Source organism: Cupressus sempervirens, chromosome 3 (assembly GCF_028749045.1).
Source record: "Cupressus sempervirens isolate cs-2001-9-10 chromosome 3, ASM2874904v1, whole genome shotgun sequence".
In the NCBI taxonomy this organism is placed as follows: domain Eukaryota; kingdom Viridiplantae; phylum Streptophyta; class Pinopsida; order Cupressales; family Cupressaceae; genus Cupressus; species Cupressus sempervirens.
Genome location: NC_143120.1, coordinates 429,267,608 through 429,293,032, shown reverse-complemented (window position 1 = coordinate 429,293,032; position 25,425 = coordinate 429,267,608). Strand labels below are relative to the sequence as shown.

The 25,425-nt window shown below is 34.2% G+C and overlaps 1 protein-coding gene and 1 pseudogene across 2 annotated transcripts; both read left to right on the top strand.

Moving 5' to 3' along the window:
- Window positions 1–3,481: 3,481 nt before the first annotated feature.
- Window positions 3,482–11,019, top strand: LOC149566858 (G-type lectin S-receptor-like serine/threonine-protein kinase At2g19130). The gene is made up of 4 exons (XM_089816544.1): window positions 3,482–3,706; window positions 3,872–4,142; window positions 9,735–9,872; window positions 9,977–11,019. The coding sequence occupies exons 1-4, from the start codon at window positions 3,482–3,484 to the stop codon at window positions 11,017–11,019; spliced, it is 1,677 nt and encodes a 558-aa protein (XP_089672670.1).
- A 3,930-nt stretch (window positions 11,020–14,949) lies between these two features.
- LOC149566857 (G-type lectin S-receptor-like serine/threonine-protein kinase At2g19130 pseudogene) lies at window positions 14,950–17,580 on the top strand (annotated as a pseudogene). The gene has a single exon (XR_016362305.1). The product of XR_016362305.1 is annotated as a G-type lectin S-receptor-like serine/threonine-protein kinase At2g19130 pseudogene (transcript).
- Window positions 17,581–25,425: the final 7,845 nt, after the last annotated feature.

Below are 25,425 nucleotides of genomic sequence, written 5' to 3'. Positions count from 1 at the left end.
ATTAATTAAGAAAACTTCCTCTAAAAGCTTTAGCTGGGCAATCTCATAGAAAAGGCTCTTCTCTGTTATAGTGGATTAAATCAGATTTTTCTTTAAGTTTAGTTTTGATTTTAGTTAAGCAATCATGGTTTGGGACTCCTTTCTTAAACTTTTATGATTTGATTTTGGCTCATATTGTTGATGACTATGTATGCATTCAGATTCTTTCTTTAAGGTCTAGCAGTGTTACCTACTATTCCTCTTTTAGTTCTAGTTTGATGCATTTGTTTCTCTTCTTTCCTTCTTAACTATTTTTAGTCAGTGTACATATTTTAGCTCTTTATGTTGATAGGTATCTAAGTGTTTTACCTTTTCTCATTAACGACTAACCCTTTGTTTGAATATCTAGTATAAAAAATGGTTGAATGCAGGAAGTAAAATGAGAGATTATAATCAATCCCTTGATCGCTATCCTAGCATCACTCAACAGCAATTATGGATTTCTTAAATTGTAAATTATTAGGGGTTTCCCCCAGATTTCATGTAATGATTAAGAAAAAAATTTCACTGGGGTATGCCCCTTTTAAAGTTGTAATAATTTAGGACATTTGTCCCAGGCAAGACTGGAGGTTTTCTTCTCCGTTCTTTCCTACCAGTGCCCGTTTGAACGAAGATATGCTTTGTAATTTCTTTTAATTTAATAATATAGATCAAGGCCTTGGCCATTTACCGATCAAAAAAAAAGAAAACTCATATAATAATAAAATCATATCTCAAATATAATGAACATATTTTCATATAAATGGATTGGGCTATGTTATGTTTCTTATAGGTGGTGTATGTTGGGTTCTTGTTCTATGCTACTTCGTGATGATGGTTGTTGGTTTGGTTTGGTGTGGTTGTTTTGGTTAATGCTCAGTTTGATGCAACATATATTTATTATTTTTTATTTTTTATTTTTTATAGAGGTGGCTTGGTCTAGTTGTTTGGGCCTTTTTTTTTTTGGTGGCTAGTTATTTGTTTGGTCCTAGCCTGGTAAGTCTATTAGAAGTATTAGTTTTTGCTTGGTTTTAGTTGTTTGTTCTAGTTCAAGTTGGATCTATTAGGTGTCACTTCTCATGACTTTATTTCCATTCTCTAAGGACTTGTTGTTACTTTGATGTAATGGGTTTGGGCCCTTCCTACTTTGCTTAATCAAAATACATACATACATACATACATACATACATACATATAAATCATATCTCATATATAATTATATATTCATAGGTTTATTCAAGTGAAGTACCAAACATCAACAATATTTGTAACTTCCTTGGTAGACATGTATAAAAATTATGGAAGCATAAACAAGGCAATTGAATTGTTGACATAGTGTCTGCAAAATATGTAGTCTCATAGAACACTCTAATTGTAGTATACTATGAGCATTTACTTAAAGAATTCATCATGCTTTAATTAATAATTTGGCTATCATCACTATGTGAAGAATGTAAAGCTACATTGTTAAAAAGTAAATAATAAGTAGATGATATAACGTGGTGGTTTACACCCTAATGCTTGTTTTTGTATCATAGATTTTTTTAAATTTGGCATAAATGTTATCAATATGGAGTTATTACAAGTCCACCATGAATATTTATAAATGGGAGAAAAGGTGATGTAAAAAATGGAAGAGATGTTTAATGTGTGTGTGTGTGTATATATATATATTCCAAGCTCAAGTTGATAACTTACAACAAATGAAGAATCAAAAAAATCAAATAACAAGCCAAGAAAATAAAAAAGCATAGAAACCATCAACAAGTAGCATTTATGAAATGTAATATTAGTTTACTAATTGTACATCCTACAAGCACTTGTAAAATGAATCTTGCAATATAATTGGTAATTTATTTTGCAGTCTTATATGGAAAACTTCACAAATCTTCTACCAAAATAAAGATCTTATGTATGTTTTGAGATTACCTAACTCAATGTTTGGCTAGTTGTAGTGATTCTTTTCTATTTTCAATTGAATATGTAGCATTACTCAAGTAAAAATGATTATTTTTGCTTCGCCAAATAATTATCGTAGAGAGAATGGTTCTAGTTTTCAGTAGAGCAATGAATAAATAAAAATAAAATAAATGTCCACATGCTTGCAAGTTTCAAATACACTTACCTTTTCTAATCCCTTCCTTCTAACCATTCCCATCATTAAGTTAAGAAAATTTGTTTGAATATTAAAAATTAGAAAATTCAATACAAAAATAAATTTTGATATAAAAGAATAAAATGCATACAAAATGAAAATGTAAGCATGCTGCTCTCCTATCTAATTTGTTACTTCTACATCAATTACCACTAAATCTTCTATTTTTTCATTGTCACAACTAACTTAGTCATATTTGCATGTTTGTACAGAAATCTCTTAGCTTACTCTAGAGAATAGATCTAAAAGCTAATTATATTTATGTACAAAAATTTATAACAGTAGCTATTATCATGGTTGGAGAACATTTGCCATGCATAAAGAAAGCATTTGGTCTTGAACTTTAGAAACTTTTTAAAATTAATTTAGACTTTAACTTTAGGAACTTGTTAAAATTGAAAAATTACAAAATTGCCACAACAGCAAACAACAACAGAAACCATAGGTAGAACAACTACCTACAATTTTTTCTCTTTCATAGGACATTGTATAAGCATTTCAGCTGATCACGTAATGATTTAGCGGGTTCAATCTATTTCTGCCCATGTAAAATAATCTGTCGGTAGAGTTAGGGTTGTGAGATAGGTGGGTGAAAAAACTTTGTCGCAAAGATTACAATCTTATCATCTGTCAACAGATTAAATTGGTCTTGATACTGCATTTGATCCAAAATGACAATCAAATCTTCCAATACTCAAACTATAGATCTTTTTAAAATGCAAAGGTGTGAAAGATTCTAAGCCAGTTGTACACGGTAGTGACTAAAACGTATATTACGTACATAAATGCAATGTAAATAAACAACTAGAAGACCCCTTGGTAAAATATGCACTTTACTTTGCTTTGCTTTTTAGATGGTGCCAAGCAAATGGAAGATAACCTATGAAATAAATATTATCTAATTTAAAATATCTTCTCAACAATCGATTCAACAAATAATAAAAATGTCCAGAAATACGATTCCACAAATCTAGTCAACTTTAATGTCCATTACGCACGGTGTCTGCGAACCCTTTGACACGCAACACAAGGAGAAAATTTTACCCGCGACTAAATATTTTGTTTTCAGCTTATATACAGTAAGGTCGACATTATTTCCACAAATCTAGTCAACTTTAATGTCCATTACGCACGATGTCTGTGAACCCTTTGACATGCAACACAAGGAGAAAATTTTACCCGCGACTAAATATTTTGTTTTCAGCTTATATACAGTAAGGTCGCCATTAAAGTTAATAGTTTATTCATTGCAAGGGGACTTTTATAGCAATGAGAAATATATGGTTAAGCCTACTTTTTTCAGTTGCGATGTTTTTTCAGCTCAATGGTAATACTGGTGCCGGAGATACTATTCCATTGGGTGCCTCCCTCACTGGAAACCAGACAATATTCTCAAAGAATCATACATTTGAGTTGGGATTCTTTAGCCCAAATGGAAGCAACTGGTATATTGGCATCTGGTACGCCCAAATACCAGAGAAGACTTATGTTTGGGTGGCCAACAGGGAGACTCCTGCCAGAAACTGGCCTGGCGTTTTGATGCTCTCAACATAAGGTAATCTTGTACTGTTCGATGCAAAGGGAAAGTCTATTTGGTCAACCAACACAACAAGAAAGGCTGCATCCCGGGCTGTGTTATTGGATTTTGGTAATTTCTTAATGCTGACGAACGACAGCCAATCTAATACCGTTTGGCAGAGTTTCGACAATCCAGTAGATACCTTGTTGCCCGGGATGAGGTTCAGTGGATATCATCAAAAGCTAATCTCCTGGAAAAGTTCAACGGATCCTGCTCCTGGGCTTTTTACCATGCAGATGGATCCATCCGGGGTCAAACAATTTGTCTTCAAATGGAACAATTCTGTGCAATATTGGGCGACCGGACTTTGGGACGGCACAATTTTCAGTGGAATTCCAAAAATTGAGGACAAACACATTTTCAATATCAGCATCGAAAGTAACGGCTCTGGTTTGTATTTTACTTACATGGTAGTTCCCAACTACAATGGTCTGGCACGGTGTCATGTCCCCTTTTCAAATAATTAAAAAAAAAAAATCTTTGCTAAGGCAGGCAGGCCCAAGAAAGTGAAGTTTCAGAAAAAGGGGGTTAATCTTTGGAAATCGTTGGACTAATAAATGAAAATTATTATTAAAATAAGTTTCATTAACCTCTCTTGGACGTGAGTTACAGTTATGCCCTCTTTTAAGGGGTTTGGAGGCATTTTTGGGCTCATTCCAGAACTTGATTTTTGGCTCATTCTTTGTTATTCTTCAGAGGCTGCCAAACCTGTGGAGAAGGAGACCCAAGAACGGGAGTTTGCAGGTTTCCAGGGAGAACCAAGAATGGGAGTTTGCAGGTTTCCAGGAAGGCTAAGGACGGGATTTTGAAGTCATTCCATGTGCATGCTCATACAGAGTTTGCCTTTGTGCTGAACAGTGCAGATTTGTGAGTTTCCGGGTGTATTTTTGTAAGAGTTTGGTGTTTCCGGTTGAGTATTTCATATCAGTTTTGGTTGCTGCTGTATTTTATACTTTAAGCTGTTAAAATAGATCTGAATATATATATTGGGACGTGATTAAACTTCTCAAATAGATTATTAGTGTTCTTGTGGTGTTTCTGGGCATATTTTGTGCTATTTCGGGAGCCCGATGAGCATAGTTTTGGTCCTACATTTTCGAGCTGTTGTGTAAAGGCTATACGGATCTGGAAATGTCAATTTGTAGGCTGTTATGCTGCTGAAAGTTCTGTAAAAAATTTTATTTTCAGATTCATTAATAATTTGTGAAGTTGTGAAGCTTTTAGCACTATTTTCAACATACCCGATTTGGGGTTTCTTGAGAAATTGGGTGGATCTTTGTGATAGCAGTTGTTTGATTTTGAAAATCTGATTAGAGGTGTGAAATACCATATCAAATCAGAAAAGGGGACATTTCAGTGGTATCAGAGCCATGATCTTGCCAGCCTGAGGGTTTGTAGAAGTTTGCAGGTTAGTTTTGACAACTACCCAGATCTTGCATTTCAGTTTTGAGAACTACCCAAATCTTGCATGTCATAATTTATGATTGCATGTTGCTTCTAATCAGCTGCATGTCAAAATTTATGGTTGCATGCTACTTCTAATTATTTTCATGTTAGTTCTTGGTGAATTTGGTGGTTGTAGAAGTTTGCATTTCAGTTTTGACAAGTACCCAGATCTTGCATATCAGTTTTGACAACTACCCAGATCTTGCATGTCATAATTTGGTGGTTGCATGCTTCTAATCAGTTGCATGTCCAAATCTATGGTTTCATGCTACTTCTAATCATTTGCATGTTAGTTCTTGGTGAATTTGGTGGTTGTAGAAGTTTGCATGTCAGTTTTGACAACTACCCAGATCTTGCATGTCATAATTTGGTGGTTGCATGTTGCTTCTAATCAGTTGCATGTCCAAATATATGGTTGCATGCTACTTCTAATCATTTTCATGTTAGTTCTTGGTGTTTGAAGAAGTTATATCCTATTGGGGTTACACTCTACTTTATCCAGAATGGACAGGTATAGTACAGAGGCTCAGAGGGAACAATCTTGGACAATTGATAGCCAGAGTCAAAATAATAGAAAGGATGGTTATTTAGACATTCGAGATAAACTTATGAAAATAAGCCATGACATGTCTAAACAGTTGGTTGAGCACCACTGTATAAATGACATGTTATCTGACCCAGCTAAGGTGGATAAGTTGACTGGATTTTTATTTGGCAAATTTTCTCACAGGACAGATGACACAATTCCCAAGAACTTGCATGAGGAGTTTGAGAAACTAGCTGATAGCCAGGTAGAGGTCTCAGATTCTACTCTGCCACAGGAGGTGGTGGGAAAGGATATTACACAGATTGATAGTAACAGTCAACTTGATACTCAAATTGAGACAATTGTTTACAAGTCGTCAAAGGGTGATGCCACAGGTATTCAGGATGGTATAGTTACAATAGGCAGTGACTACAGTGTAGTGGGTTCAGATGATGATTATGAGGATGTTGTTGTGCAGGATGGTGAGATACCTGGTAGAGATGAGCAGACATTAAGCATTCATGACTTTGCTGAGAAAGAGTACCAGACACAATTAGATGCTTCATCACATGAGGTTGAGGCTGGTAGTACTTCACATGATTTGTCCAGCCAGCTGAAGGTGAACAAAGATAGTAGTGTGACTTCATTATCTCATCATGACAGGTATGTGGAGTTAGTTGGTATTGGTCATATTACTCAGGTGAGGAGTTTGCTTGAGTTACCAGTTGATTCTAGTTTACGGATATGGACTCGAGATTGTTATATTGGCATTTGGGATTCAGTTGACTAGAGATCTTTAACACTTTTTGGTAGCAATGTTTGTTTGGGTGCTATCATGGATTTGATTAGCAGATTACACGGTGTTGTCTTTTCTTGTGCCAGTATCTTGTCTGATGTTGGTATTAGTTTTTATACACCAATGTTGGGCTTTGTTGATATATCCAGTCGGCCATACTTGCTGGAATGTGTTGATGATATTTCATATTTGGCAGTGTGTATAGATGAGTCCCAAGATCATATTGGCATTGATGACATCCAGAAGGATGCAGTAGGCAGTTTTGAAGACTTAGTTTCCTTGGGTATAGAGGAGTTGGATAGAAATGCTAATGTTTTTGATACTCTGTATGTTGATATGAGCTTTAGATTTGATTCACAGGATATGGATGGTAATACTCTAGAGACTAGTAACTTTGAGGACACTCCTTCAGACAGTACATCAGAGGAGGTTTGTAGGAGATAGTCAAACCAGTGCCATCATGTGTCTAATCAGTTGAGAGTTAGTGACCAAGACATTGCTATCACTTGCCAACATTTCGATGCTGCTCATCAGTTGTTAGCAGTTTATGGATGGGGTTCTCCTACTAGTGATGAGCAGGGAGGAAGTTATCTTTCCTTGATAGAGATCCACTCTTTATGGGAGGCTATTCGGATTTTGAGACAGAATTATATGCAGTTGGTAGCCGACAGATATTATCTTATGGAGTGGGGCAGTACAACATATGATGCATTGTTGGCCAAGGAAGATGAGGTGAGTGAACTTACTGAGCAGCTTGAGGTGACTTCTGAGATTCTTGAGAGTACGCAGTTGGCTCTCAAGGAGTCACAGTTTCATTTGGCTAAGGTGACCATGGAGTTAGAGCGACTAAAGTCTTTACCTGATTCTATACAGTCACAAGCTGTGGTGTTTGGTGATCCGAGGATGTCCATGGTCGAGATTGTTAGAGACAGTGGAGATGGGGATGCATCCATCCTTGATACTGACATTGGCATATCAGGTTCATTCCCACTAGAGTCAGGTTCAATTGAGTTGGGTGCTGTAGCAGATTTTTGTGGTGTGCCTGACATGGTGGTGACCTCTAGTACTAATGGCAGGAAGACTAGAGATGTTGTATCAAAGACCATGTGTGATGTTGGTGAGCTGATAGTTGGCATGGTTCCTACTAGTAATACTACTCCCTTCGCAATGTCTTCAGAGGTAGTAGTCAGTTCCAACTTGGTTATTGATCGATTGCAGTTAGTTACATCTGGATTGTAGTCTAAGCCACTGACTGAGATTGGTGCATTCTATCGGCATTACACTGTGAGGTATGCTAATCTATCTACCTTTGATGACCATGTTGATGAGATGATGATACAGAGATGTACTTTCGTTCCTAGTGCTTATCATCAGTTATGGGATAGTTTGATGCCTCAGGATGAGAGTTGTGATGGGCATGACATGGTGATAGGTCTTGCAATTGACAGGTTGATAATACATGACTTAGAGAAGGAGTTTTGGAGTGATGCTTTAGTAGGTGTTGTTATTGATTCTACTCCTTTGGCTATGACATCTCTTGACTTAGCTGGTGATCAGTCACAGTGGGTTGTATCACTTCTTCATGGTGAGCTGTTGACTGAGGTTGGTTTTTTTATCAACATTATATTGCAAGGTATGTAAATCAGTTAGCATTTGATCCTTGTGCTGAGGAGTTGATGGCAGAAAAATTTGGTTTGGATTCCATTTCTTACTCTTTATCTTGTGATGTCTTTTCACCATCAGCAATGTATGGCAGTTATGGTTATGAGATAGTGGCCGATGATTTGCAGAGTTGTGTTGACTGCAGGAGTTGTACAGTGTGTGGATTCTCCATACTTGGTACAGTTTCATTCGAGAGGGTTCACCATTGTTGCAGAGTTGGATTGTACATTCCATATAGGCCAGTGGGATGCGTTGATGGTATTTACTATGTTGGTAGTTTGATTTGTCCACTTTACTTGGGTTCTGATGTTCTAAGAGTTTGTGCCTCATAGGTTTTTGATTGTGGTAGTGGTGATTTCGGAGTTTGGTTGAGCTATAATTGTCAATTTGATTATGGATTCCTCTTGGTCATATTGCAGAGGATATTGCAGGAGCCTGTGTTAATTGGTAGTAGTATAGTTCATGACTACATTTGGGATCCAGGTGGATTGATTGGTTTATTGTTCAGCCATTGCTTGAGGACAAGCAATGATTGGGAGGGGAGGACTTGTCATGTCCCCTTTTCAAATAATTAAAAAAAAAAAATCTTTGCTAAGGCAGGCAGGCCCAAGAAAGTGAAGTTTCGGAAAAAGGGGGTTAATCTTTGGAAACCGTTGGACTAATAAATGAAAATTATTATTAAAATAAGTTTCATTAACCTCTCTTGGACGTGAGTTACAGTTATGCCCTCTTTTAAGGGGTTTGGAGGCATTTTTGGGCTCATTCCAGTACTTGATTTTTGGCTCATTCTTTGTTATTCTTCAGAGGCTGCCAAACCTGTGGAGAAGGAGACCCAAGAACGGGAGTTTGCAGGTTTCCAGGGAGACCCAAGAACGGGAGCTTGCAGGTTTCCAGGAAGGCTAAGGACGGGAGTTTGAAGTCATTCCATGTGCATGCTCATACAGAGTTTGCCTTTGTGCTGAACAGTGCAGATTTGTGAGTTTTCGGGTGTATTTTTGTAAGAGTTTGGTGTTTCCGGTTGAGTATTTCATATCAGTTTTGGTTGCTGCTGTATTTTATACTTTAAGCTATTAAAATAGATCTGAATATATATATTGGGACGTGATTAAACTTCTGAGATAGATTATTAGTGTTCTTGTGGTGTTTCCGGGCATATTTTGTGCTATTTCAGGAGCCCGATGAGCATAGTTTTGGTCCTACATTTTCGAGCTGTTGTGTAAAGGCTATACGGATCTGGAAATGTCAATTTGTAGGCTGTTATGCTGCTGAAAGTTCTGTAAAAATTTCTATTTTCAGATTCATTAATAATTTGTGAAGTTGTGAAGCTTTTAGCACTATTTTCAACATACCCGATTTGAGGTTTCTTGAGAAATTGGGTGGATCTTTGTGATAGCAGTTGTTTGATTTTAAAAATCTGATTAGAGGTGTGAAATACCATATCAAATCAGAAAAGGGGACATTTCACACGGCTCGTCGTGACTGAGTTCGGACAAGGGCGACAGTATGCAATATTGGATGGCAATAAATTGAACATGATCTGGTCTATCCCCAGAGATGGATGCGACGTTTATGGGTCCTGCGGTGTCTTCGGAACCTGCGACTCCAGAAATCTTTAGTCCTGCAGCTGCGCGGAAGGCTTCAAACCCAGAGACTATCGCGCCTGGGTTTCCCAAGATTGGGCGTCCAGTGGGTGTGTTCGGAAGAGCCCGTTAAACTAAAGCACCGACCGATTCATCCATCTTGGCGTAACGTTGCCCGATGATTACGTTTTCTCGTACCCTACAATATCAACAGAGAAAGATTGCGAGAAAGCCTACCTCCGCAACTGCTTGTGCACCGCATTTTCTTTCAATCCGCATTCAGGGGCCTGCCAAATCTGGTCCGGAGATTTGCTCAACATGCGCAACTCTATTCGATCCAAAAGCACTTTAAATGTCTTCATTAGAGTGGGTGTCTCTCCACTTTCAGAGAAACAAAAAAGCACTAATAGTGTGGGCGTAGTGCTTGGTATTGTTGCACGTGCACTCACCGTTGCTCTGGTTATCTCTTCAGTTTTAGTTTGGCGGCAGCATAAGCTACAGTCAATGGACAGCCGTGACGATTCATTAGACTCTTTTCTGAGAATGTTTACTTACAAAGAGTTGAAAACTGCAACAAGGAATTTCAGGTCCGAGTTAGGGAGTGGAGGATTCGGGTCAGTGTTCAAAGGATCTCTACCAGACGGTACACTTGTGGCCGTTAAAAAGATGAAGGGTTCAAGACAAGATGAGAAGCAATTTCGAGCAGAAATTAGCTCTCTTGGAAACATGCAACATGTCAATTTGGTAAGGCTTCGAGGGTTTTGTGCGCAAGGATCAAAACTGTTACTGATCTATGATTACATGCCCAACGGCTCTCTGAATTCCTTGCAGTTCAGAAGTAATTCTAAGATCGGTGAGGGGATCAAGGTACTCGACTGGAAGGCCCGATTTGAGATCGCATTAGGTACTGCAAGAGGATTGCTCTATCTCCATGAAGAATGCAGGGGCTGCATCATTCACAGTGATGTGAAGCCCGAGAACATCCTTCTCGACAGTAATATGTCAACCAAATTAGCGAGTTTCGGATTGGCGAAGCTGATGGGTAGAGATCTGAGCCGCCTGCTGACGACTACGAGAGGAACGAGAGGATACGTGGCTCTAGAGTGGATCTCCGGTACTCCCATCACTCCCAAGGTTGATGTCTACAGTTTTGGTATGACCCTTTTGGAAATCATTTCTGGGAGAAGAAATCTGGACTTCACCGTGCAAGATTCAAGCAAGCTTTATTTTCCTACTTGCGCTGCAAGCCAATTTTAGCAGGGGAACATGATGAATATTGTGGAGGAGGGTGATTTACAAGAGGAAGTAAAAATGGAAGAGGTAAGAAGAGCATGTAACGTAGCAATGTTATCCATTCAGGAGGACGAGGATGTGAGGCCAAGTATGAGACAAGTGGTGCAGATGTTGGAAGGGAAGATGGAGCCTCAAACGCCACAGATTATCAGCTCAAATCTCGTTTGTTTCCTTGAATTGAATCGGAATTGGGATAGTAATAACCCAATTTTGTCAAATCTGCTCTTTGAATAGAAAATGATAAAGTGGAATTAGAAGATAGGGATAACAATGTTACTGATTAAGAGGTTAAGCTTGGTGACGTCAATCCTCTAGTGATATATGAGGTTAAGCTCAAATATTTGTTACTACTTAAGATCAATTCTAACTATCAATGTATGCCACTATTTTATTTATGACTGATATCTAGGAAAACTATATTCTTTTATGGAGAAAATCTTTGTATGCCAATATCATATTTATGTCTTATATTTAGGGAAAACTAATATTTTTTAAATACAACAGATAACATTTTAAGAGCATTTAAATCTTGATGATAAGGATTGCAACAACACATTGAAATTATTATAATTTATTTATTTGTAAAATATATTTTATTCAATAATTATATTAAATTTTTTTTAAATATTCATAAATATATATTTTTATTAAACTAACACAACTAAATACATTTCTTAATTAAAAACAAAATAACATAAAGATCTACCCTTATATATATAATACTAAAATATATTCAATGTATAAATATATAAGAAAATAATTTCTAATTAGTAAATTTAGGAAAATTCCTCATTTTAATTCATTTCTAAAGAAAAATATAAAAATACTTAAATAAGTAAGATAACGTTTAATGCAATATATGTATCTATCTATTGTGTGCTCTCTTTCTTCAAAAAAAATGTCAAAAGCACTTTACAATATATTCATGAGATAATTCTTTTTCATTGGATATATGTAACAACTGCCACGTGGGGTGTATTTGCCCAAGTGAAGTTTTTTATACTAATTAGAAATCAAAATTTAAATAATAAATTTTTCAGCTTTGTAAAAAATAAAAAAATCTCAAAATAAATTATATGTCATGAAGTCACTAGTGGCATGTACTTGTCATTATAGTTAAGTAGTTAGAAATATATTGTTTAAAGTAAGAAAGTTTATCAATTTTTTTTATGATATGATTAGAATTTGATTTTTTTTAACTATCAATTTGATGAATAAATGAGGAAATAGTTTTATTTTGGGTGGTGAACCATAGTAAAGTGATTCAAAGAAATTTGCATCAAGGGCTCGAGAATTTTAAGTGTAGGTTTCATTCCTTGTTAAGTAAAGGAAATTAGAATTTTCTCATGGATTATAATCTCTAGTATAGGTAGGTTATTTTGTTCCATCTATCATGGTTCTTTGTTTTTATATACCTTTGGTGGTTCTTAGGAGAAGCTATACTTGTCTCTTATCAACTTTAATTAATTAATCAAGTACACATCTTTAATTTTTTTGTAAAAATATATTTAATTAATATGGTGTATGGTTATCATGGTTCATATTTTCATTTTTTTAATTTGTTTAATATACATTATTATTATATGTTCAAATATAAAATGAGGCAAATTAATGATAGAATCTGATTATTTATGTATGAATTATAGAAAATATTACTATTGTTCATTAATCAAAATGTAAGCGTTATAAGTTTTGCATACACTTAAAAGGGAAAGAATGAGGATGAGGTTTACTTACCAACAAGAGGATAGAAATGATAAAATATAGTAACTGCCTTGGTAGACATGTATTAAAATTATGGAAGCATAAACAAGGCAATTGAATTGCTTGACATAGTGTCTACAAAATATGTAGTCTCATAGAACACTCTGATTGTAGTATACTATGAGCATTAACTTAAAGAATTCATCATGCTTTAATTAATAATTTTACTATCATCACTATGTGAAGAATGTAAAGCTACATTGTTAAAAAGTAAATAATAAGTAGATGACATAACGTGGTGGTTTACACACTAATGCTTGTTTTTGTATGATAGTTTTTTTTTAATTTGGCATAAATGTTATCAATATGGTGTTATTACAAGTCCACCATGAATATTTATAAATGGGAGAAAAGGTGATGTAAAAAATGGAAGAGATGTTTAAAGTGTGTGTGTGTGTGTATATATATATATATTCCAAGCTCAAGTTGATAACTTACAACAAATGAAGAATCAAAACAATCAAAGAACAAGCCAAGGAAATAAAAAAGCATAGAAACCATCAACAAGCAGCATTTATGAAATGTAATATTAGTTTACTAATTGTACATCCTACAAGCACTTGTAAAATGAATCTTGCAATATAATTGGTAGTTTATTTTGCAGTCTTATATGAAAAACTTCACAAATCTTCTACCAAAATAAAGATCTTATGTATGTCTTGAGATTACCTAACTCAATGTTTGGCTAGTTGTAGTGATTCTTTTCTATTTTCAATTGAATATGTAGCATTACTCAAGTAAAAATGATTATTTTTGCTTCGCCAAATAATTATCGTAGAGAGAATGGTTCTAGTTTTCAGTAGAGCAATGAATAAATAAAAGTAAAATAAATGTCCACGTGCTTGCAAGTTTCAAATACACTTACCTTTTCTAATCCCTTCCTTCTAACCATTCCCATCATTAAGTTAAGAAAATTTGTTTGAATATTAAAAATTAGAAAATTCAATACAAAAATAAATTTTGATATAAAAGAATAAAATGCATACAAAATGAAAATATAAGCATGTTGCTCTCCTATCAAATTTGTTACTTCTACATCAATTACCACTAAATCTTCTATTTTTTCATTGTCACAACTAACTTAGTCATATTTGCATGTTTGTACAGAAATCTCTTAGCTTACTCTAGAGAATAGATCTAAAAGCTAATTATATTTATGTACAAAAATTTATAACAGTAGCTATTATCATGGTTGGAGAACATTTGCCATGCATAAAGAAAGCATTTGGTCTTGAACTTTAGGAACTTTTTAAAATTAATTTGGACTTTAACTTTAGGAACTTGTTAAAATTGAAAAATTACAAAATTGCCACAACAGCAAACAGCAACAAACAGCAACAGAAACCATAGGTAGAACAACTACCTACAATTTTTTCTCTTTCATAGGGCATTGTATAAGCATTTCAGCTGATCACGTAATGATTCAGTGGATTCAATCTATTTCTGCCCATGTAAAATAATCTATCGGCAGAGTTAGGGTTGTGAGATAGGTGGGTGAAAAAACTTTGTCGCAAAGATTACAATCTTATCATCTGTCAACAGATTAAATTGGTCTTGATACTGCATTTGATCCAAAATTACAATCAAATCTTCCAGTACTCAAACTATAGATCTTTTTAAAATGCAAAGGTGTGAAAGATTCTAAGCCAGCTGTACACGGTAGTGACTAAAACGTATATTACGTACATAAATGCAATGTAAATAAAAAACTAGAACACCCCTTGGTAAAATATGCGTTTTACTTTGCTTTGCTTTTTAGATGGTGCCAAGCAAATGGAAGATAACCTATGAAATAAATATTATCTAATTTAAAATATCTTCTCCACAATCGATTCAACAAATAATAAAAATGTCCAGAAATACGATTCCACAAATCTAGTCAACTTTAATGTCCATTACGCACGGTGTCTGTGAACCCTTTGACACGCAACACAAGGAGAAAATTTTACCCGCGACTAAATATTTTGTTTTCAGCTTATATACAGTAAGGTCGGCATTATTTCCACAAATCTAGTCAACTTTAATGTCCATTACGCACGGTGTCTGTGAACCCTTTGACACGCAACACAAGGAGAAAATTTTACCCGCGACTAAATATTTTGTTTTCAGCTTATATACAGTAAGGTCGCCATTAAAGTTAATAGTTTATTCGTTGCAAGGGGACTTTAATAGCAATGAGAAATATATGGTTAAGCCTGCTTTTTTCAGTTGCGATGTTTTTTCAGCTCAAGGGTAACAGTGGTGCCGGAGATACTATTCCATTGGATGCCTCCCTCACTGGAAACCAGACAATATTCTCAAAGAATCGTACATTTGAGTTGGGATTCTTCAGCCCAAATGGAAGCAACTGGTATATTGGCATCTGGTACGCCCAAATACCAGAGAAGACTTATGTTTGGGTGGCCAACAGGGAGACTCCTGCCAGAAATCGGCCTGGCGTTTTGATGCTCTCAACAGAAGGTAATCTTGTACTGTTCGATGCAAAGGGCAAGTCTATTTGGTCAACCAACAGAACAAGAAAGGCTGCATCCCGGGCTGTGTTATTGGATTCCGGTAATTTCTTAATGCTGACGAACGACAGCCAATCTAATACCGTTTGGCAGAGTTTCGACAATCCAGTAGATACCTTGTTGCCCGGGATGAGGTTCGGCGGATATCATCAAAAGCTAATCTCCTGGAAAAGTTCAACGGATCCTGCTCCTGGGCTTTTTACCATGCAGATGGATCCATCCGGGGCCAAACAATTTGTCCTCAAATGGAACAATTCTGTGCAGTATTGGGCGACCGGACTTTGGGACGGCACAATTTTCAGTGAAATTCCAAAAATTGAGGACAAACACATTTTCAATATCAGCATCGAAAGTAACGGCTCTGGTTTTTATTTTACTTACATGGTGGTTCCCAACTACAATGGTCTAGCACGGCTCGTCGTGACTGAGTTCGGACAAGTGCGACAGTATGCAATATTGGATGGCAATAAATTGAACATGATCTGGTCTGTCCCCAGAGATGGATGCGACGTTTATGGGTCCTGCGGTGCCTTCGGAACCTGCGACTCCAAAAATCTTCAGTCCTGCAGCTGCGCGGAAGGCTTCAAACCCAGAGACTATCGCGCCTGGGTTTCCCAAGATTGGGCGTCCAGTGGGTGTGTTCGGAAGAGCCCGTTAAACTGCAGCACCGATCGATTCATCCATCTTGGCGTAACGTTGCACGATGATTACGTTTTCTCATACCCTGCAATATCAACAGAGAAAGATTGCGAGAAAGCCTGCCTCCGCAACTGCTTGTGCACCGCATTTTCTTTCAATCCGCCTTCAGGGGCCTGCCTAATCTGGTCCGGAGATTTGCTCAACATGCGCAACTCTACTCGATCCAAAAACAGTTTAAATGTCTTCATTAGAGTGGGTGCCTCTCCACTTTCAGAGAAACAAAAAAACACTAATAGTGTGGGCGTAGTGCTTGGTATTGTTGCAGGTGCACTCACCGTTGCTCTGGTTATCTCTTCAGTTTTAGTTTGGCGGCAGCATAAGCTACAGTCAATGGACAGCCGTGACGATTCATTAGACTCTTTTCTGAGAATGTTTACTTACAAAGAGTTGAAAACTGCAACAAGGAATTTCAGGTCCGAGTTAGGGAGTGGAGGATTCGGGTCAGTGTTCAAAGGATCTCTACCAGATGGTACGCTTGTGGCCGTTAAAAAGATGAAGGGTTCAAGACAAGATGAGAAGCAATTCCGAGCAGAAATTAGCTCTCTTGGAAACATACAACATGTCAATTTGGTAAGGCTTCGAGGGTTTTGTGCGCAAGGATCAAAACGGTTACTGATCTATGATTACATGCCCAACGGCTCTCTGAATTCCCTGCTGTTCAGAAGTAATTCTAAGATCGGTGAGGGGGTCAAGGTACTCGACTGGAAGGCCCGATTTGAGATCGCATTAGGTACTGCAAGAGGATTGCTCTATCTCCATGAAGAATGCAGGGGCTGCATCATTCACAGTGATGTGAAGCCCGAGAACATCCTTCTCGACAGTAATATGTCAGCCAAATTAGCGGATTTCGGATTGGCGAAGCTGATGGGTAGAGATCTGAGCCGCGTGCTGACGACTACGAGAGGAACGAGAGGATACTTGGCTCCAGAGTGGATCTCCGGTACTCCCATCACTCCCAAGGTTGATGTCTACAGTTTTGGTATGACCCTTTTGGAAATCATTTCTGGGAGAAGAAATCTGGACTCCACCGTGCAAGATTCAAGCAAGCTTTATTTTCCTACTTGGGCTGCAAGCCAATTTCAGCAGGGGAACATGATGAATATTGTGGAGGGTGTTTTACAAGAGGAAGTAAAAATGGACGAGGTAAGAAGAGCATGTAACGTAGCACTGTTATCCATTCAGGAGGACGAGGATGTGAGGCCAAGTATGAGACAAGTGGTGCAGATGTTGGAAGGGAAGATGGAGTCTCAAACGCCACAGATTATCAGCTCAAATCCCGTTTGTTTCCTCGAATTGAATCGGAATTGGGATAGTAATAACCCAGTTTTGTCAAATCTGCTCTTTGAATAGAAAATGATAAAGTGGAATTAGAAGATAGGGATAACAATGTTACTGATTAAGAGGTTAAGCTTGGTGACGTCAATCCTCTAGTGATATATGAGGTTAAGCTCAAATATTTGTTACTACTTAAAATCAATTCTAACTACCAATGTATGCCAATATTTTATTTATGAGTGATATCTAAGAAAACTATATTTTTTTATGGAGAAAATCTTTGTATTCCAATATCATATTTATGTCTTATATTTAGGGAAAACTACTATTTTTTAAATACAACAGATAACATTTTAAGAGCATTTAATTCTTGATGATAAGGATTGCAACAACACATTGAAATTATTATAATTTATTTGTTTGTAAAATATATTTTATTTAATAATTATATTAATTTTTTCTAAATATTGATAAATATATATTTTTATTAAACTAACACAACTAAATACAATTCTTAATTAAAAACAAACTAACATAAAGATCTACCCTTATATATATAATACTAAAATATATTCAATGTATAAATATATAAGAAAATAATTTCTAATTAGTAAATTTATGGAAATTCCTCATTTTAATTCATTTCTAAAGAAAAATATAAAAAATCTTAAATAAGTAAGATAACGTTTAATGCAATATATGTATCTATCTATTGTGTGCTCTCTTTCTTCAAAAAAAATGTCAAAAGCACTTTACAATATATTCATGAGATAATTCTTTTTAATTGGATATATGTAACAACTGCCACGTGGGGTGTATTTGCCCAAGTGAAATTTTTTATAGTAATTAGAAATCAAAATTTAAATAATAAATTTTCCAACTTTGTAAAAAAATTAAAAAAAATCAAAATAAATTCTATGTGATGAAGTCACTAGTGGCATGTACTTGTCATTATAGTTAAGTAGTAAGAAATATATTGTTTAAAGTGAGAAAGTTGATCAATTTTTTTTATGACATGATTAGAATTTGATTTTTTTTAACTATCAATTTGATGAATAAATGAGGAAATAGTTTTATTTTGGGTGGTGAACCATAGTAAAGTGATTCTAATAAATTTGCATCAAGGGCTCGACAATTTTAAGTGTAGGTTTCATTCCTTGTTAAGTAAAGGAAATTAGAATTTTCTCATGGATTATAATCTCTAGTATAGGTAGGTTATTTTGTTCCATCTGTCATGGTTCTTTGTTTTTATATACCTTTGGTGGGTCTTAGGAGAAGCTATACTTGTCTCTTATCAACTTTAATTAATTAATCAAGTACACATCTTTGATTTTTTTGTAAAAATATATTTAATTAATATGGTGTATGGTTATCATGGTTCATATTTTCATTTTTTTAATTTGTTTAATATACATTATTATTATATGTTCAAATATAAAATGAGGCAAATTAATGATAGAATCTGATTATTTATGTATGAATTATAGAAAATATTACTATTGTTCATTAATCAAAATGTAAGCATTATAAGTTTTGCATACACTTAAAAGGGAAAGAATTAGGATGAGGTTTACTTACCAACAAGAGGATAGGAATGATAAAATATAGTCACACACTTGCATAGTAAATTTGATTTTTTGTGATTTCTTTACCAAGTTGTTGACTCTATTTATGACTGCATTTCTAAAGTAAGTATGTACATATTTCAAATGAATAGAAATGTTATAAAAAAAATTCAAATTGAAATTTTATTTATTGATAGATTTTTAAAAATTATTTGGTAAAAATAAATTTTGTATGATTTACTTGTTTTATTGTTAAAAGTATAATTTTGAATATACAAAATTAATTAAAAAATAGATTATTTCATACACACATATAAAACATAGATAGGACTAGAGCAAATAAATACATTATATTTATTTTGAGGTGATGGATAGAATTAATACAATTTTAAATAATATGAAAAAAAATATATATTTTAAATTAAATTAATATTTTAAAATTTAAAAAATTACTTATGATAATTATATATATAATTTTTTAAAAGGGTAGGAAGTAAGGGTAAAGATAAATTACATGCAAGTTTAAAAAATAGAAGAAAAAAATGGAAGAAATCAACCCTTAAAAAGAGAAAATTAAAATTAAATTAAATTAAAAAATATTATATGAATAAGAAATAGGAAAAATAGAAAAAATTCTACTAATATTCATAAAAATATGCATTGATCATAACTTTTGTTTTTATATTTGTTTATTTTAAAAGTTTAATATTAATCTTATTGATTTTATATATTTTGTATTCATCAACTATTGAGTACACTAAATTATTTTATTTTATTTTTAAAAAAAAGTGGTCAAGCCACTATATATATATATATATATATATATATATATATATATATATATATATATATATATATATATATATATATATATATATATTATAAAATTGATTCAAAGACCTTTTCAAGAAAGAATCAGGTAGAAAACCCAAAATCCTCATCATATACAAGCAGAAATTGATATCTAAAATTACATAAGTTTTGCATGATAAGTACAATATTTTATATCTTCCACTATTAATTTTTTAAATACCTTGTTAGCTTTTATAAAATCCCCCATATTTAAGTTGTTAATATTCTCCCCATTACATCCTAAGTTAGCAAGATAGTCTGTTAGCATATTTCCTTCCCTCAATGTGTGGGAAATGTGAATCACTTTGAATGCATAAAAAAGAAGCCAAATTTGTTGAAGGATATATGATAATTTCCAAGAGTATGATTCCTATTTCATGCATACATTATTTATAACCATGGAATCGCCTTCAACCTAAATTGATTGAAATCCCCCTTGCTTAGCTAGAATTAATCCTTCAAAAAGGGCAGAAGCCTCAGCCATGTTATTTGTCCCTGGTGGAGTGGAGGATGCTTTAATGGCAAGAAGATCACCAACATGGTCTTGAATACAAATACTAGTCCCTAACTTACCCAAATTGCCATGGGAGGGACCATCAAAATTGATTTTACATGTACCACAAATAGGAGGAATCTAGTGGATTGAATCTCTGTTAAGAGAAGAACTTGACTGAATGTGTTGTTTCTGACCAATAGGAATATGGATACTTTCCAATCCCGAATAAGGAAACTATCTCAAATATTTAAAAAACTAGATTGCAATGGACTCTATGATGACTGACATTAACAACTTTTGATATGGATTTATCTATGCCTATCAGATTAGAGCTAATAGATGAGGAGAAAATTTAAAAAATTATTTTATTGTGTTCCCACCAAATAGCCCAAACTACAATAGCTAGGATGCATTTCCATAAGCTGGAAAATAGAGAAGAGGAGTGTAATTCTAGCCATGCTTGAAAGAGATCCCAAAGTTTGTTAGGAAGTGGAGTAGGGTAGTGAAGCTTGCAAAGAATAATTTGCTAGCACTAAAGTGCAAAAGGGTAATTCAGGAAGAGATGGTCCAAATCTTCCAATTTAGAATCACATAAGTGGTAGTTGAAAGGTTGAGCAATATTTAATTTGACAAGCCAATCACTAGTGAGAGCTCTCTTTTTTAGTTCAATCTAGGTGAAGCACCCAGCTTTGGGGAGAGTGGCTTGATTCTAACAAAATGAGAAAATATGACTGTGAATATTATTTGGATCCTTCTGTTGGATAATCTTGTAGCCATTTTTAATGCTATAGGAACATGATTTCCCCATAGCCCATGTCAACTAATCTTTCCTTCTTGATAAGAAGACATCACTCTATCTGATAGAATTGCCAAAAATCTAATCCTATCTTGCAATGAAATAGGAAGGTCATCATGATCCTTCCAGATTACCTTTCTAAAAAATGAACAAACTGCAAAAACATAATCCACTAGTGTTTTACACCAAATTGCTTCAGAAGAAGCAACAATGTCATCCAAAGATGTTGCAAGAATGAGAGGGGGTAGAACACTCCAAGAGTCGCACCAAAATCTGGCCCTGTCACCACTATTCAACTCCCAAGTTATGTATTGGGTGAGAATATCTGTAGATGCCATCATGAACTTCTAGATGGATGAACCTTTGGAGGGATTTTGTATGGAGAGAACTCTAGATTGGCAAGGATTATCTGTTACACTTTAATCATAACCAAAAGAAAAGACACAGTAATAAAATAATAATACCATACAAAGATACAAAGATAAAACCCATACAATTTTTTTTTAACTTCATATCATATTACCGTAACAAAATAGCTTTGACAACCTGGTATTGAAATGACCTACAACAACATTAAATCATTACTGATCATTGCATCTGAGTATATAAAATATACCCTTATCTTAAATACAATCAATAATACAAAACTTCTAGGTTGAGACTGATCATAATTCAGATTCTGAGTTGTTTGTAACCATAATTCAAACTATAATCAGCCTTCAATGATAACGCAAAATTTCCTACTTCCAAGTCCATAAACATATCCTATATTGGACCTAAAATCAAAACAAACAACACAACCGAAAAACACAAACAGGGCTTAGTAACACTAAATAAGATGATGAATTCTTTAGTAAACTTGCATATTAGATAATATAACAGCATGAAATACATGTATCCAAATAAAGGATTATCAGAAAGTTCTATTTTTCTTTTCACAACAAGATTTATAGCAAGTACATAATTTCTTACAAACAGATATACAAAAATAAACTCGCACAGAATATGTCAAGGTAATGATCCAGTAGTTTCATGGGTGTCAACATAAGAATCTACGTTCATCCATTTGTAGGATTCTATATGCCAGGTGAATCCATAAAGTTCTTATCTTGTTATATGTAACCCAACCCATGAGTTTTAGATAGTACCACTTGATTAAATAACTGTCATAAACTTTTCCATAAGGATCTAGACTAGTGTTGGAGGGCATCTGGCAAAATAATTCTATCACCACAAGTTACTTGCTTTATGACAGCCACCCAATCTAAAGGATCACACTTGCATAATCTAATACACACGTAATTCTAGTTTTACAAAATAGAAGAAAATTTGAAGTTTTATATATTCAATTTCAACTAATAAATTATTTCTATTGCTTCAATTTAACAATTGAATTAGCATCCAAAAAATATCAGTTATCGCAAAACTTCCAATTTTCCCAATGTAATCACTAATCAGATTTCCAAACAAAACCATAATTGTAATTTTCCAAAAGTAATCCATATTTAAAAGTATCAAATACAAATTTGTTTATTTTAATTTTTCATAAGTAATCAAACCATTAATAAACACATTTACTATATTCTTAACGTTTAAACTATTTAGCAAGGCAAGAATTTTACTAAAATTTGAATACCAGAATCAAGCAATTCCCATTTCTAGAAACAAGTAGCCACATTAACCTTATGAATGTAAACATATATTTTAATTCTAATAATCTATTCATAAGGAAATACATACATACTGATACATATATTTTTAGACATATATATACATATATATACATGGCAATATCTTTATATATATATATATATATATATATATATATATATATATATAACCTCATTAATCTAAAGTTAGAGTTTATATATATATATATATATATATATATATATATATATATATATATATATATATATATATAAAATCTTTTTCACTGAATGAAACAAATAGCTTACTGATAACTAAATTTTTACTACTCTTAGTAGTAACTTTTTGTCAAAAAGTCGATGACAAAGAAATCTAATGCTGTCTGATATCATATTGAAATATCCTTGTACCTAAAATGAAATACAGATCTCCCATTGAATACAATAACTGTAGCCATAAAAAAATAGTTGAATCTAAAAGTTCCCAATTCTCCTACAGCCTACAAGATATTCTTGTTAGAAATCGATGTTTTAAGACTAACAGTAAGTTAACTGCTGCCATTATAACAATGTAACTCATTTAATGTCCACTATTCAACTCAGTGAACATCCTTTTTTCTACATGACTCTTTAAATAAAGCAATCGATACCATAAAGAAAATGACTATTTTGGATAGACCGAAACCCACATTTATGTTTTGTGAGAAACATCAAACCCTTTTCCCTTAATCTATTCAGCACAGAATTTAGTTTCGCTATAACCCATATATACATTATAAATTCATTGCAACACAAAGAACAGGGTATATAAATTTTCACACACGATTCTAGGTTTATACCGAGTTTGGTGATGAACACACCAAATTCGGCATACTCACAAAGTTGGGTGTCAAATTTTCCACAAAGCCATTGTGTTTCGATATTCATTATTTAAAAATGAAACATTACAAAAGAAAAAGGATTGAGTTAAAGAAAAGTCCCCTACCTGTGCAAATGCGGAATGATAATCAAGGAGAAACTGCCTAGAGAACCCTCAACTACCAACTCGCATCCCAAACCTCCAACTCTCTATGCCTTGGTACAGAGATAACAATGAAACCCTTTCAAACATTTAGATAGAGAAAATGCAACCACAAAAAGAAAAAAGAATGAGGAATACGAATACGTAAGGATTTATAAAGGTGGAGTGAGAATCAAAAATCATCCTCATGGTCACCAGAATCCCCAAAATAAGCACAGAGAAACTCATTCAACAGAGTTTCCATGAAACCCCCACTGGAGTTCATCAATGGCAGACTGAACTCAAAATCCAACCAACTCCAAGCCAAAACGACCGACAAACCATGGAAATCAATGCTCTTTACTGCAAGCTTATCTCTAACAACTCTTCTCTCAATTTTCCAACACATGATGAGTGCAGTACCAATTCAAAAATTGATGAAACTACCCACCATAAATTCCCATAACATTGCCGCCATATGCCAAGCCTAAAACAAGGCTAGATTTAAGTTAGGCTAGTGGTCATGCCAGTAAAAGCTTAGGTTAGGTCTTAGTCTTAGTCGAATACATTAGGTTAGCTTAGGAAATGACTTAGCTTAACATAGTATTAGGTATTAATGTTAACATTAATATTTATATTAATGATAATATTAATATTAATATTAATATCAATATTAATCCTAATTTTTATTAAGATTACAACATATCAATATGTATATACATATACATATAATTATAACTTGTATAATTATAAACACAAGCACTTAAATATACCAACAATTACATATACGTATATATATACCGAAAGAAAACTGGAAAATAAAAGATTCTAGGGACAGTTAAAATTTAATGCCACATTAATCATTTAAAACAAGTGAAATTTAAAACAAAACTAAATTGCCTTATCTAAGAACCATTTCTTTACTAGAGGATTTCTGAATCTGAAATGTCAACATTAATTCTGAGAATCAGATCTTAGAAACATTTGACTTCTCATAGTGCATAAATAAAACAACATAATGATGCCAGAAACGAAATAGTTTCTACAAAATCAATGTTTCAAAAAAAGTACCAAATCATCCAGTAAATTAAACTAATCTCAGAGTCCGAGGTAATACATACAGAACTATCAAGAGCATGACACCCTTTCCCACCAGCTTAGGCTTACTCCTGGAAGCCTGAAAACAAATGAGGATGAGAAGCTTTCATTGTCCCTGCATCTTCCCAAGTTGTAGAGGTATCATCATTATGATCCCATAATACCTTTACCTGCTCCACCTTGCGACCTCTAAGATTTAGCTCTCTTTATTGGATGATCTGCACTGATTCCATCATCAATTGGCCACCCTCTACCTGTAATGCATTCCAATTAAGAATATGAGTGATATCAAGTATGTATTTCCTTAATAAAGACACATGAAAAACATCATGGATTCGAGATAGACTAGGAGGCAAAGCAAGTCTATAGGCAACTGGACCAACTCATTCTAGGATTTCAAATGGTCCCACAAAACTTGGAGACAATTTGGAATCTTTACCATACATAATAGAACTTTTCTGGGGTATGACCCTCAGAAATACTTTGTCCCCAACCACAAACTGATGCTCAATCCTATGCAAATCTGCATACTTTTTCTGTCTATCCTGTGCTGTAGTAAGATGTTCCCTGATTCGTCTCACTTATTGTTCTAGATCTTGGAGCATGTCAGGCCCTAGGAGAATTTTGTCTTCTAGATTATCCCAACTCAAAGGTGTTCTACAAGGT